At 44.8% G+C, this 15,732-nt stretch overlaps 1 protein-coding gene across 6 annotated transcripts in view; it reads right to left on the bottom strand.

The window, feature by feature from the left end:
- Window positions 1–15,732, bottom strand: part of GRHL2 (grainyhead like transcription factor 2) — a 136,704-nt gene that overhangs the window by 13,811 nt on the left and 107,161 nt on the right. For 5 of the 6 annotated variants that reach the window (XM_017651745.3, XM_017651744.3, XM_036995569.2 and 2 more), the window contains 3 exons: window positions 15,418–15,449; window positions 7,004–7,095; window positions 3,202–3,287 (listed from right to left, as the gene is read on the bottom strand). In XM_017651745.3, the coding sequence (XP_017507234.3) occupies window positions 3,202–3,287; window positions 7,004–7,095; window positions 15,418–15,449 (210 nt within the window). The remainder of the gene's footprint in view (window positions 1–3,201; window positions 3,288–7,003; window positions 7,096–15,417; window positions 15,450–15,732) is intronic. The other variant, XM_073229907.1, reaches the window with a different exon arrangement.

Here is a 15,732-nt window from a genome sequence, read left to right as displayed (position 1 = left end):
AGCCAGATCCTGGCGGGCAGGTGTGGGGCTGCGGGACGGTGCCACTGAAGAGCAGCCGGGAGATTCCAGCGGAATCTCCCACTTAGAGAAGCCACACCTGAGGCCCACTGTGGTGGGTCCCTGCTGAGTGGGGGCCCATTTTCACGGAAGCCATCTTCAACCAATGACAGTGATATGACGGCTTGGGCTAAGTATATCTCTTGATAAAACATATTTCCATGAAAGTTAGGGATTTTTTTAAATGTAGCTTTCAGTTGGTAAAACATATAAAGCCCCATATACCATGATGTCGTCTTAAAATTATGAGTTGAAACAGAGCATGGAGGCCAGGGGCACGCTGCCTTCTTGTCTTGAGCATTTGGCGAATGTGGGGCCTTGGACTGTGAGCATAAAGAAGCTTGCCCAGCCCGTCAGAGGCATAGTCAGGATTTGAACACAGGTTTCTGAGGCCAAAGCCCAGATGCTGGCTCACCAAGCTACACTGCCTCCTCCTGTGTGTGTTGTTAAGTGTCAGGGCTGTAAAATGTACACTAGTGAGGAGCTGGTGCTCAGAGAACCCAACCCTGAAGAGAGCTGTTTCTTACTCCAGCCAAGTCCAAATGGCCTTAAGGTACAACCACATGAGCAGGATCCAGTGTTCTTTAATTCTGCCTTCCCACTTCACTTCTCATTCTGCTCCAGCATTCACTTAAATAGACCCATTGTCCCTCGGGGCCGCCCCAAACTGCAGGGGCTACTAGTGCGGTTGCTTTGGAGCTCACATCCCAGACTGCACCACCTGCTGGTCCTGCAGGAGCCTTCCTGGCCCTGCTTTCTCATTTGCACAACTTAGAAGCAAGCAGATAGCTGTGTTGGTGCTTTAATTGAACTTTTTCTTTCCTGGTTTAATTAATGAAGGAGAGATGAAGTCAGAACTGCCCTAAGGAATCTGACCAGGGCCAGCTTGGGGAGCCTGATCTCCCCAAGGCTTACAAAGTCAAGTGCACGCCTCCCCCTCACACCCCCAGTTAAGCAAAGCAAGGAGGGTGTGTAATGAGCCCCCTAAGAGGGACCAAAGGCCCCACTGTGCTGTGGCAGGGAGCATAGGCAGAGGTGACTCAGTGGCCATTTGGGTGGGAATGAAAGTGACAGTTACCCTAAGGGGGCTGGTGAACACACAGCTACTGAATGGGCCAGATGTCAAGGGAAAGGAAGACACCAAGGGAAAAGGTGTAATGAATCACAGCTTAACGAATCAGTTCGGAATCGGTCTATCTCAGTGATTCTCAAGCTTAGTTGATCTCAGACACCCCAAGGAGCTTGTTAGAAATAGATTCCCGACCCTCCAGCAACTCTCTGCCTCTGGTTTAGCAGAGTCAGAATCTGGGGTTGATGCCCAGGAATATGCATTTGAAACAACTGCTTAGGTAATTTTATATTCACCACTGTCCTGAGTAAGTCAGTTTTAGTAATAAAATCTTAAAGGTCAACTTAGGGGTATGAAATTCATCCAAAGGACCATAGAGAGGTCTGAATATTTTATAGGCTTCTTACCTCATAAGTATACCTCTGGCAATTTTAGTGTCATTTAAAAAATGTTGGTTCTTCTGAAGAGATACAGATTGTTTTGTTGTGTTCATTTCTGTTTTTTCCCCCCGCCTTTAGGCACAGTAAATTCAGTAACAATTAACTCTATTCCAGTGAAAAATCCTATAGCCCATGAAAGATTACCAAGCCCTCCATTGATGTGTCTTAGGGGGTGGTATTCAATGCCCTGCTCAGAACTGCCAGGACTCGTTAGCAATGCCAACCACAGAGGGCAGTGCAAAGCCTGCATTGGTAACACTCCTATTCATTAAAAAAAAAAAAAATTGAGATGCACAATGAGTTTTTCTACATGTCACACAGTTTGCCATTTTAAGCATTTTAAAGTATACAATTCAGGGCCATTTAGTACATTCACCATGTTGTGCAACCATCAGGACTGTCTGTTCCAGAACATGTCATCACCCCAGAAGGAATTCACTAAGCAGTCACTCCTCATTCCCCCTTCCCCCAGCTGCTGGAAACCACTAATCTTTCCATCTCTATGGATTTGCCTATTCTTGGTATTTCCTGTAAGTTCAAATCGTACAATACAAGGCATTTTGTGGCTGATTAGCAATTCCACTTGATATATACACAAGAGAATTGAAAACGAGTTCAAACAAATCTTCTACATGAATGTTTATAATAGCACTGTGCATAACAGCCAAAAGGTGGGAAAAAAATTCAAAAGTCTATCAACAGATGAATGGAAAAACAAATGTGGTATATCCACAGATTGGAATATTATTCAACCATAAAAAAGAGCAAAGTACTGATTATACTACAACATGGATAAACCTCAAAAACATTATGCTCAATGAAAGAAACCAGTCACAAAAGACCAGATATTGTATGATTCTACTTATAGGCACTGTCCTATACATTTTAATATGTTTGTCCCGTAAACCAAGATGCTGTTCCAATGGAGCAATTTTTCAGACCACCAATTGCCTTTGGACTCTCCTTCAGCAGTCCTTTTGCCCCCATCATGACAAAAAACTTGGATCTTCTACAACATAGTTGTACAGAAAAAAAGGGGGGAGGGAGAAATCATATTCAAAGAAGAGTCATATTAAAGTCACATTCAGATGGAAGACATATGGATAAAGGATAAAATAACTGTTCCTGAGCCAATGTTGGGTAATGCTAGACTAAACTAGGGATAAGAAAGGAAGGAGGGACTTCAGAATCTTACTTAAGTCACTATAATTTGGCAATATATATCCTTTTTGCTTAACCAAAGGAGGTGATATTTTTCTTCTGGATTATGCAATCACAGCTGGCAAGACACTTCTAATTGCTTCTGTTCTGTGTATGGCTGGAAGTTAAGCTTATCTAATTTGATTTCATGCAAAGACACAAGTGGAAACGCACAGTTTAACCTTCCTCAATGGTATCTCACTCTGATTAGCCTTAAGCTGACAGGGAATTGGCACTTTTTCAAAGTTTCCTTCTCCTTGAGATGCAAATAAGCCACAACAATGTGGAGATCAGCCCCTTCATAAGTCTCCACATTTTCTTTCTCTTTATAAAGCACATTCTGGAGCCATCTTGAAGGCTGCATTTTAATAAATGGGTTCCAGCGCGGTAGAATACAAGCAGTTGCCTGGAGGTTGACAGGGGTTTATTGCTTACCGCTTCCATCAGGCCCTTTACCGTGGGAGATTTCAACATCAAAGCATCAAACACATCATCAGTCTCCTTCCTCACGTACAAAAGCACTGAAAGAGAAGGGAAAGGAAGTGGTGACTGAGGCGCCCACAGAGCTGCCTCAGGAAACTGCGTCCTGCACACAGGTGTTGGAGACTGACAATATCTGCTAACCCTGACCCAGGTGACATCCTACCAGGGTGACTGACCTCTGTAGGGTGTCACTATGTCACCTCCATAGTGTCTATGTCATCTGCATAGAAAGCCTGCAGCTAGGGACAAAGGAGAGATTCAGTGGGGGTAAATTGACAGTTGGTAACAACAAACAGGCTATAAGATGCTTTCACATACTGTTCACATTGGAATTTCTCAAGGTGGACACATGACCTCTTTTTGACATCTCTTTCTGTAACCTCCTTCTTGATCATTCAGCAAATACTGCCAAGTGCCCATCTGGGCCCCTAGATCCAAGCTGTGTGCTAGAAGTGGGGTCGCAGCTGTGACTTAGGACATGGTCTGCCCTACAGAGTTGGCAGTCCACTCAGAGAAGCAGGCATTTCTCAAATAAGCAGACAGCTGAACAGAGTTACTGGAGTTATAAAGGAAAAAGACACAAGACAGTACAATAGGGGCCTGAACTTTTTAGAAGGGTGGGGGTTGGGGTTCCTGAAGCATTCCCCTGAAGGGGAGATCTGAATTATGAAAAGTTTGTAGGCATCAATGCAGGAAAGAGGGGATGAGGAGGGTGGGGGGAAAGAGAGGACAGAGAGAGCCGACTCCAGGCAGACAGACCAGTATGTGCAAAGGCCGGGGAAGAGATGGTGCATGTGAGAGGCAAGCCCAGGGAGAGGCTTATGATCTGGAGAAGAGCAGGTCTGGCTTTGACCCCAGTTTAAAGGGCTGTGTGGTCCTGGTCTTTAGCCTCTTCAAGCTTTGGTTTTCTCTGTGAAGCAGGGATAATAATATCTGCCCCATGGGTTGCTGTGAGGGTTGAGTGAAATCCCCCACGGGGGATGCTGAGTTGTGTGCCTGGCACACAGTGAGCCACCACTGCCCAGTTGGTGGTTGCTGTTATGACGTGATGCTCATGGGTCTAGCACTGTCAGTGAAGGTGAATGCAGCTTTCTGTTCAATGCTCTGATAGGTAACATTCTGCATTTGACAGTGCATAGAACGTGCAAGATGGCAAGGACCCCGGGTGTCATTAGAGAGGGGAAGACACCTGCCATCGCATACCCTTCCTTATAGCAACTGCACTTGGACTCAGCCCCAGAAAGAACCGACAACTGCCATTCAGATGCACCCCCACAGCTCCAGTGGGCAGACTCTTTTCTCTCTCTCTCCTCCCAGAGGTGTGGTTTCTGGTTCTTCCTTCAGAGAAAAGGAATAGGGTCAGCACCAAAGCCCCATGCACCTGGCCACTACAGGAAGAGTGCATAGGTTAAAAAACCCATCTGAACCTGGATCCCCACTACAGGTAGATGCCAACCAAGCTGCAGCCACCACCAACCTGAAAGAATGAAGCTGGAGCCAGGAAATGAAATCAGCACTAGCCAGAACTCCTACCCTTTCTTCCTGCCCTCCCACATTCCTAAGGGCTTCATTAAAGCCACTTGCTTTATAAGGCAAAATCTACATGGGTCCACATGACATTTTCTTTACGCAGCCAGCAGATGCTCAGCTTGTGTATGACCAAGAAGAGCAACTTACTTACTGCAGAGCTAGTTTCTTCTCTTTACCAAGCATAAAAATAAAATACCAATTAAATAAATAGAAAGAATGTGTCTCCAAAGATTTCCAAGTTAGGCCTTTGGAAGAAATATTTAATAGACCCTTTCAGCTAAGATAATCCAGTGATCTAACTTCATCACAGGAAGACCCAGTGCTGGCAGCACAACGAGAAATAGCACAGAGAACCTCAAGTACAAGCAGATGGGAAAAGAGCTGAGAAACAATTTGTGGTTGTTAGAGATGAATAACTTCTTCCTGCAGCTCCCAACAGAAAAATGTAGTTTCCAACAGGTTGACCCTAAAGAAACCCCAAACCATGATCTGTTGACATGTTCTGTTGCTTCCATTGGATTTATAAATTTCATCTCTTAAAATTATTGCCTTTGAAATAGCATGGCTGCTACTCTTGCTGCCGGTGTCACTGGAAGGGGTTAAAGGTGGTAAAGGTGGTATCATGGTGCACTGATGCGCTGTGGGAAAAAGTCCTGGCCAGGCAGTGCCACCATTCTCCTGCTGGGCTTGTTGACAGCCACCCTGGGTGTGCTGTGCTTACAGCACCCCCCACAGCTCGTAGGAGTCCGCGCCCATTGACTGCCCATCTGTGGTAGAGCACTCGGAATACCCACCCTACTAACATAGCGGTAACAGCCTCACACCTCCCAGATACCGTACAAAGGCAGACAGCCACCAAAGCAGCCCCAAGTGACTCCGACACGGCCCCCCTGAGAAGCAGCTACAAAGGCAAAATGACAAACAATGGCATTGCTGATCATTCCCATCATTTTCTCTCCTAGAGAACTTCTAACAGATAAACAATAGGAACCATCATTGATCCTGATTCCTGGTTTGTCAAAGACGAGCTCAGCGGGAGCTCCAGGTAAGGGGCTGAGTAACTCCACTGACATTGTCGGAGGAAAGGCCACTCTTGGGAGACCGGTTTCCATTTGCTCAAAGGATGCAGTGCCCTCCTGTGTCTCTATGATTTAGATGTTTCAGAGGCCGTGAACTTGCTTTTCATCACAGCCCAGCACAATTCTTAGTGGCAATTTCTGCGCTGACTTCACGATCTCAAAATAATCTGAAACCACCACCTTTGGAGTAGCCAGCATGCACTACTATGGATGCAAGCTACAGTTACCTTTGCCTATGTGACTCTTGATTGCCATACAACTCTGCCCTCATTCCAAAACATGAGATAAAAACTGCATGCAGGATGGAGCCCCAAATGCACCTGCCTATTTGATGGTGAGGCTGTGAAGACAGAGATTCTTTTAAAGATTTAAATGTTGCTAATATAATTAACACTACCCAGAGAATGAAACACTAATTACTTAATCACAATTAACATACCTTAACTAGATCCAGGCTTAGTAATAAAACTAATAGTTATAATAGTGGACACAGAGTGCTTACTATGTGTGAGGCTCTTGAGTTAAGTATTTTACTCATTCACTCAGCTACCCTCAGGGGCCTCTTTGAGGCAGGGCCTCCCATCACCTCTGTTTTACAAATGAGGGCTCTATGAGCACAGCACCTTTCCAGGGTCAATAAGCAGTGTACAGAGAGACTGACACACTCTCTCTTTCTTTTTACTTTCTTAGTGAAGCAGAATAAGACCCATGACTGAGAGAAATGAGTAAAGTGTGATGTCACAGAAAACAGGGTCATTTATTTGCATGAGATTGACTGTTTGCATCTATTGAACAATTTCCAACTGCTGGTGCTTATGAGATGTTATTGTCACATATACAGCAAGAGTTTTTTTTAACTTTCTATCTCCCTGCTGGATGAGTCAGTATGTTCATTACATTTCTCTGAAGGCAAAGAAAAGAAACTGTGCACAGTGAGCATAACTGTTTGCTTAAGGCGTTTAAGAGGACAGGGTGAAAGCAAGCAGACTGTGAACTTCCGGGTAAATTACAAATCCCCAGGCCAGCACCGAAGCACAGGGATCTGGCTGGGGCTGTGCAGTCTTCGTGGTGAAACGAGACCCCCATTCATGCCAGGTGGGGGGTGGCACCACAATGCCAGCGGAGTGCCTGGACAGGGGAGATACCTCGCTTCATGCCTTCTTCTTTCATCTGCTTGGAAGGTGCTGGGCCAAACTCTTCCTCCATGGGCCTGAACATCCTTTTCACAAGGACACTGCTGGAAAAGATGAGCAGAAGTTGTTTAGTGAGGCATGCAGGGTGTCAGAACAAAGGTTCATGCATGTGTCAGTGTATGTCTTCTTCCTGTGCTTATACCATCTCTGGGCTTTCATGGCTGGATCCACTCCCCAACCTCCTTCTTCCCCCTGGAAGGCCTAAGTCATCCCTGTCTGGGGCTGAGCACAAACACCAATTCTTTAGGGCAAGGACGTAAGCCATCTGCCTGTGGCTGAGTATAACCCATGCAGGTGAGCGCTCTGGGTTTCACCCACTCTGTCCTGCAGCTAAGCCCCTTCCTGCTCAGGAGAGCAGGGCTGCGGGCCCTGGGTCTGTGCAGTCTCTGAGTGACGCCCACCCGTCCCATCTGGCTGGGGCCTGGGTGTGGGTGTCGGGCGCCAGCCCCAGGGGCACAGCAGGGACTCCGGATGCTGCAGGTCTGCCTTGCTGGCTCTTAGTCACGGGTTGCCCTCATTTCCTGCGGCTCTATGGCTCCTCTGGCTGGAGCAGATGAGACTGCGGTGGTATGCGTTCCCCAGAGACCCAGCCCCTGGCTGCCCCACCCTGTCCTTCCCCATGGGTGGGGCTTCAGTCCTCCTTCCTGGAGTTCACAGTGCTGAGGTCCCACCAGTCCCCAGCTGGGCCAGTTCTGATGGCTCTGTGTTTTCTCTCAAAGTTCCTGTCCATTTTGAACAGTAAGGAAGAGGAGGCCTGTTTAAGAGGAACAGACATCAGAGGAATATACTGTCTTTGAAGAGAAGCTTTTGATGCTGAATTATGGTCAGCAGGTTTGTGTCCCTACAAATTCATATGTTGAAACCCTACTCCCTGGTAGGATGGTATTCAGAGGTGGGGCCTTTGAAAGGTAATTAGGCCAGGAGGGTGGATCCCCTGTGATGGGATTCATGCCCTTATAAGCAGGGACCGTCTCTCTTTCTGCCATGTGAGGACATAGCAAGAAGATGGCCATCTGCAAGCTAGAAGAGGGTCCTTGCTGGACACCAATCATATTGGCACCCTGATCTCAGACTTCCAGCCTCCAGAACTGTGAGCAGTACATTTAAGTCACCTAGCTCATGACATTCTGTTACAGCAGCCTGAACTCAGACACTGAGAAAGGCTCCTAAATGGGATCCTACTATCGTCAAGCCCTCAAGGGAGTAGATGTAGGTTTTTAGAAACTTTTCATTTCTCTGAGGATCCCTGAGGCCAGGCACATGAGGCAATGCCAAAGGCAGTTCAGCAGAATGGTTAGGACATGAACTCTGGGTCCAGACTACCCTGGTTTCAACCCCTGCTTTGTAGTTGACTAGCTATGGGGACATGGACAAGTTCCTCAGCGTCCTGAGCCTCTCAGTGTCCTTGTCTTTAAAAGAAGGATATTGAGAGTTAAAATTAAGTGAATTCAACATATGTAAAGCACTCACAAGGTGAGTGATACATTGCAAGTATCCTTGAAGTTTTAGATGGAGATGATGATGATGATAATTAAAATTGGAGATGTTTAAGGAAGGGCTGGAGAAGAGTAAATAAGGCAGAGAGCTTGAAAGAGGTCAAAGTCCCTATTTACCGTCAGATAGTCCAAACTACCACCAAGGTGCGATTTAAGGACTCATGTTGGAAAAGCTTCCTGCATAGGAGGGTGACATTGAATCAGTACCAAGCTTCCAAGATAATACAAAACTCCACTCCAAAGCCAACTCCCCATTGGCATTACTGTCATTAAGAAGCCATTTACCAGTTCTCAAGTCAAGCTAATGGTGAGGTGCAGTGGTAGAAAGAGCACATGTACAAAAGAGTGGACAGTCCAAAATGTATTTCTTATTCTGATAGTTTAAATTATTAAACCAACACTTTAATTGACCATCTCATACTCAACGTGGTCCAAAATTGTGTCAATACTTAATAAGACTTCACAGTTTACAAAGTGCGTTTCATATCTTTGGTCAATTAAGTCTCATGAACACTTCGTGAGCCATCCTACCCCTTTCACAGTGAGGACCACCAAAGGCTTAGTGCGCTAAGTGCAGGGCAATGCAGCTGACAAGTGAACAGGCTGTTTACAGAACCCATGCTGGAGGGACAATCTCGTGATAAAGGTAATCAATCTGCAATGATGGTGAGGGTATGAGAAATCACACAGGAATCAGCACCCTCTTGCCTTATTCCCCGGCTAGTTGGACTATAGAAACAGCTAGAGGAAAAACTCAAACTGACGTCCCAACTGAAGGTGTAATAACTTTTTAGGGTGCTGTTCCCTCGGTCGTCCCCTCACTGCCTTATTATAAAAGTAGGTCATGTCATTCTGTCATATCTTAGAACTGGAGTGACCATGACATTGGGAGCAGAAGACTACAAACCCATTCACACAGCTGTCAATGACCAGGAGGTTAAATAAGGGGCAAATAGCCTGAAATATCCCCACACTCTCATGCTGTGTGAAGCTGACTGTCTTCTTCTTGCCAAACAAGATTTATTTACATTTTTCCAGTCCTGCTGACTTCTGATAGCACCCTGTTATGAGATGTGACAAACTGTGCCACTAAAATAACATCTTGGATAAACCACATGTCTCTTAGGAGTTCAAAAATGCTTTTTTGCACACTTTAAAATCTATAAACCCAGGAGGAGTCAGTAAGTCTGTGTGGTCTGAACTCAGAAGTTTCACTCATTTTCAAAGCAAGGCAAGAAAAGGGGTAGATACGACTGCCCCTTTGACAGATGAAAAGTTCACCAATTTTAAGGCTCCTGCTATCCTGTCCGATCTCACTGTATGGCGCCACAAAGGAACTAGAGAACGAGGAGACGGTGCTTTTTCTAACATCAATCTCCATCACACTGGCACAACGTGGGTTAACATATGGCATGACTCTAGGGCTGGCAGCACAGGAAGCCTTTGTCCTCTGAGGACACTCTCAGGGAAAGAAAGCCCCAGGGGTATAAACAAAGGACTGCTAAGTTTCATCAGAAAAAAAAAAAAAAAAGGGAAGGTGCTTCCGTCTGAAGCCTGAGTCTCTGGCCACACCTGGGAAAGTACCGCACAGAGAATATAGTAAATAACACAGTAATTTCTTTCTGTGTTGATAGATGGTCAACACTTATCATGGTGAGCATTTAGTGGTGTATGTGGTTGTTGAATCACTGTGTTGTACAACTGAAACTAATATAATACTGTATATCAATTATATTTCAACAGATAAAAAATTAGTAATAAAAATAAAATAAAAAGTGCTATGTCTCTGTTGTGACAGTAGTGGAGAACTCCCCTGATCAACAGTGTAAGATGACATAAGACAACTTCAGGGGTGAGAAAGACTATTGTCAAAAATGAGTTGAAAAGAATGTGAATAAAGACATTTTATAAAATATGTGATTTCTAAATGATATAATATGCTACCCTTTAAACATAGGTGTTGACAGATGACAAGGGCACCAATTTTAGGACTCCTGCTACCCTGTCCAATCTCATTGTATGGTGCCACAAATGAACTAAATTAACCAAGCAAGTATCAATAGATTATTGATTGTTTTGGCTGTAACCAAAAAGGTTTAACTATTTAAGTTGGCCCCAAAGCTTTATGTTTTCATCTTCTCCTTGGGAAATTGCCCTGTATTTTTAATTACTTTATATTCATGTATATGTGGTAAAACATAACCCACCCTACCCTACATTTCATGGTTTGTTTAGCATCCCTGAGAACCTTATCAAAGAAAGGATCTGAGAAATTGCTCCTTTAAGGATCTGAAAAATTGCTGTTTTAAGAAAAATAGTACAGAATTCTAGAAGAATTTTATTTTGTGTGATGAACACAAGGTGAAGACTTTTTAAGTTTAATATTAGGTTGATTAAATGCACTCACTGATGGTCGGTTAATAATCTCTAACTTCTCCAAAGGGTATTGAGTTTTAGTCAAAGTGTTTGCTTCCATGGAAAATGAGCAGCCAGGGCTGCCTCCTTCAGCAGCACTGTAACTGCGCTCATGGTCCAGTCTGCCCATCTACAGCACTCCCCCTACTACAAGAGGAAAGCAGGGCCCTCTGCTGGAGCGAGCAGGACGTGACGAGTGAAGACCCTTTGGGAAGCTGGCTCTCTGAGCTGGTATGGGACCAATCTACAGGGCTGAGCCGCCTGGTGTTTGCCTTCTGGCTTTTGTTTCCTAAAGCTTCAACCTTTGATCATACAAGGCGGACCCAAGAGAGATGGTGGTGCACCTTTGAGAAGAAAGAGGAGTATGAGAAAAATTCTTGCAACAGCTGCAGTCTGAGGGTCCCAAGCAGTATCACGACGATGGCAGGTTCTTGGAAGGAAACCACTATCTTTCAGACACAGGGACACAAACTCGCCTAGGATCCCTAGACCCCAAAGGCAGTGAGGAAGCCACAGAGCTGCAAGACTTGCTTGAAGGGGCCTCCCTGCAGGCTGGAACAGGGGGTACCTCAGGGGGACCAGTGTGGACAGGGGTTCAAGGCAAGACGGCTTTTCCCGGAGCTAGAGGTCAAGTGGAGAAGGAGACCAGATCCCCAGAAATAACAGAATAGAGTTTTTCACCATGCATGACATTCGCATATCAATTCACATATTATTTCAGGGGGTTTAAAGCCCTTCCCTCTTCCCCATATGAAAACACTCTTGAGTGTCTGGTTAGGCCCATCCTCTACAGAAAATCCTCCCCATGTGGCACATTCTTTCCATTCTTTTTCATCTCCCTCTTTCCCATTTCTCAATTAAGTATCATTTAGTCAGGGCCTGAAAAGGAATCTTAACAATAATAATAACTATGATATTTTATTTTTTGATAGCACCTTCGATGTGTCAGGACATTTTACATATTAATGATTATTATAACTCTAGCAGGTAGGTATTATTATTTGTTATTATTAATGAGGAAACTGAGTATCCAAAAGGTTGTTATATTTGGTTACAGAGTTTTGTAAGGTCAAAGCCAGATTCAAATCATGGCTGACTGATTTTAGAGCAGTGGTTCTCAAACGCTTCTAGCATTAGAATTGCCTGAGGACTTCAAAAAGGTCCCCACTCCTGAGTTGCATCCCAGACCAATTAAATCAAAACCCCTGGAGGTAGTGCCTGTGGGCGAGTATAGTTTAACTCCCAGGTGATGCCCCGCTGCTTAGAACTGGGATCCAAAAGCCTCTGTATTTGTTGTATCCCCTGCCTATGAAACAAACCTACATAGGGTCTGTCAGTCCCCAAATTCAGCACCAGATGTCACCCCAGATACTCACTTTATCATTAGACAAGAAAGCAGGAACAAACAGGTTTTCCTCTTTTTGTTCCATTTAGGCACTTGGCTGGCGGTTGCTTCCTATCCAGCCTCCTCCTCATTTCCTCTTTCATTGTATTCAGGTTTGTTGGCACTTCAGGCTGAAAAGCTCTCCTACTTGTGAACAGGTCTGTGTCTGACCGCCACTCTGGCTTTGGAGTTGCAGGGAGAGGGGCTCTGGGGTGCCTCAGCTGGGGTATCTCCTCCAGCTGGTGGTTGCAGAAACGATGCTCTCAAACACTCCATCAGATGCTTTCATACTAACCGACTGATTGGCCTCTGAGAGTGAAGAACAGGCCAGAGATAGTCCCGATGGAGGCCATGCAGTCACCAGTGAAGGTGGCATTCCTCAGGGCCAGGTGAACTGCCCCCCTCTGCCAGCTACACTTGTCTGGGCACGTCACAATCTGGGTCCTACACACCAAAGTATCAGCCAAGGATGTGCCTTTGTCCAGGTCAGAAAGCTATCGCAACAAGGGCCTCTCGCTTGATGCCTCCTTGGCAGCCACAGATCCAGAATGAGAGGGTTAGGAGAAAGGGCAGTGCGGTGTGCAGCTGGACCCACCCTCAAATCCCTCCACCACTTACCACCTAGGTGACTTAGAGCAAGTTTCTTAATCTCTTGAAGTTTAAGCTTCCTCATTATAAAGTGGAAGTAATTAGAGCAACTTCCCCATGAGGATTTTAGGAGAATTCAATGAAATAATGCATAGAATGCACTTAGTTCAGTGCCTTACCATGGAATCCAGTGGATACTAGTTATTGCTTGTAATACAACAGTATTAGTATTAACACTGAGGCTTCAAGACTGCCCACATTGCTCAACTGAACTCTAATTAGGCATGTAAGAGACTCAGGTCCCTGGCTTCAACATTATGCAAGAACAGCGGGTAATTCTGACAGTGAGACCAAGCCAAAAGAGTCAGAAATAGGTCAGCTGGCCCCTAAATGTCGTCAGCTTGCAAGGAAGGACAGTTTGGGCTGGGGAGGATTACAGCAAGTGTGAAGCAGCATCCGGTGTCCAGCACTTCTTACTCAGCTAAGTCTTCCCGCGAGGACAGTGTTAGTGCTACATGGGATCCTAGAGCTCAACTTATACAAACCCTCATTTTACAATGGAGGAAACCAAAGCCCAGAGGTCAAGGAGCTGCCCCAAGGCTTCGCCATGGTAGGCAGCAGCCCAGGAGCAGAACGTGGGCTTCCTGGGCTCAGAGTCAACGTTCTTTCCATGACACCACACTGTCCCTTGTAAAACATGTGAATAACAGATCAGAATTGACAGTGCTAATCACACTGGTCCATTCCAGCCACTAGAAATATACTGCCTATGAGACAAGATTGAAAGAACAATCTAATTAGGTCTTTAGAAAATTTAGCACTCTATTTAGAGGTCAGATCCTAGACAAGGTTCCGCTCCTAACCAGCTGGAGAATTATTTGACTCCTTTAAGATTCTCTTTAGGACAGAGGCTGGCATACTTTTTCTGTAAAGGGTCAGACTGGTAAATATTTAGGCTTTCCAGGCTGTACGACCTCTATTGTAATTACTCAGCTCTGCTGTTGTAGCACCCAAGTGGGCCATAGACAAGAAATAAAGGAATTACCATGGCTGTGTTTCAATGAAACTTTATTATGGACACTTGAATCTTGTATAATTTTCACATGTTATGCAATATTATTCTTCCTTTGGATGTTTTCACCATTTGAAAAGTGTTTGGGGATAGCACAAACATAGTGGTGGGCCTGATTCGGTCCTTTGGCTGTAGTTTGCAGAGCTCTGCATTTGGACATGAGCTCAGCAATATCTGCTCCACTTACTTCACCTCAAAATATTTTACAAGTAACACTAATTACATAGGAACAGGGAAGCCCTGGTTTGACTATAGTTTGAAAAGATGATCTAGAGATTTCAGTTATACATATGTAATGCAAACCAAGATTTTAGTTGGACATATGTAAAGTAACATAGATATTGAAAAATGAATGCTCTTCTAGATTGCTTTAAGAGAAAAACAGCATCAAGGTCATAAGAAGAAATTATCCCAATATAATCTCTAACTCATGCGTTTCAGAACACGTGTATTTTTGAGAGCCAATTTTAAGAAGACTATTGACAAATTTGGTGGTATCTCCTGTAGGGGGAGTTAAGATGTTGAAAGGTCAAACAATGCTTGAAGAGGGAAGTTTGAGACTTAACCTAGAGAGTGGAACTAGAGCCAGTGGGCAGAAGTCAGAAGACAGAATGAGTTCGACAGACTTTCTGAGAGCTGGAACTGTCCAACAGTGTAATGAGCTATCTCACACACAGCAAGAGTATTCAGCATCTTCCCATCACTGGGAAGATTCAAATGGAAAGTGGCTGACCACCTAACAACCATGTGGTGTATAGGGTTACATTATCAGGAGAGAGGGTAGGCTAAATGACCTAGAAAAGTTACTTTTTGACTCTAAAATTCTAGGAGTCTATGAGGTGAGTTAGTGGACAGAGAAGTGCTGTCAGACACTTGATATGCAAGACACTGGAGCCCTTCAGAGACCTCATGCAATCCTTCTGGTAATGTCCATTCTAAGGACAGTGACAAGGGCTCAGCCTTCCCAGCTCCCATTCAAAGCAGCCTCACCTCTAGCCCACCAGGCTCACTCCCCAAAGTGAGGGCTTCAAGAAGTATGTGCAGGTGGCCCAGGTAGGACTGAAATGAGGGTAGACTGTCTCCTTGGCTCCTGCCTCAAGCTCAGCTTGATCTTGTATTCAGGCCAAAGATTTCAGTAACTGGATTATCAGTGAAAAGTCAAAATCAAAGAGATGCGTCACTTAGAAAAATGGCTAGTTATTCAAAGGCAGGTTATAGGAGGAAGAGAGGGGTGAAGAGAGATTTGGAAGGGGAATAGTATTCCCCAGCCTTCCTCCTGACAGTGGCCAGAATCCAGCCTTCCTCAGTTCTGGGTCCCACTCCCTGCCCGCAGTCACACTGTGCTCGAAGAGCCATTTCTACTGACATAAACTGACTTCGGGTGTTTAAATGAAAGGAATGAGTGTCTTACCCTTCTCGTTCATCATCTGTGTTGTAGTACACCTGTGGAACAAAACAACAGGTTTACTGTAGGTCAGATGCAAGAAATGGAAATAAATTATATGATATACACACTTTCCTAAGGCATTACCCTGTCTCTTAAAGACAAAAGACAAATCTGTTTAATGATGCGTTGTGTGCATGTGTTTGCATCTGTCTCTCTAAGGAAATGCAAATTTAACCTCCTCACATTCTCCCTAGGGTTAGTTCTTAGATTTTTAATGAAATAAAATTGGAAAGCTGATTAGTTCTAGCTCAGGTCAGTCTGATCAGATTACCTATAGCC

The sequence above is a fragment of the Manis javanica genome, chromosome 2 (assembly GCF_040802235.1).
Source record: "Manis javanica isolate MJ-LG chromosome 2, MJ_LKY, whole genome shotgun sequence".
Taxonomy (NCBI): domain Eukaryota; kingdom Metazoa; phylum Chordata; class Mammalia; order Pholidota; family Manidae; genus Manis; species Manis javanica.
This window is presented reverse-complemented; position numbering and strand designations above follow the sequence as displayed.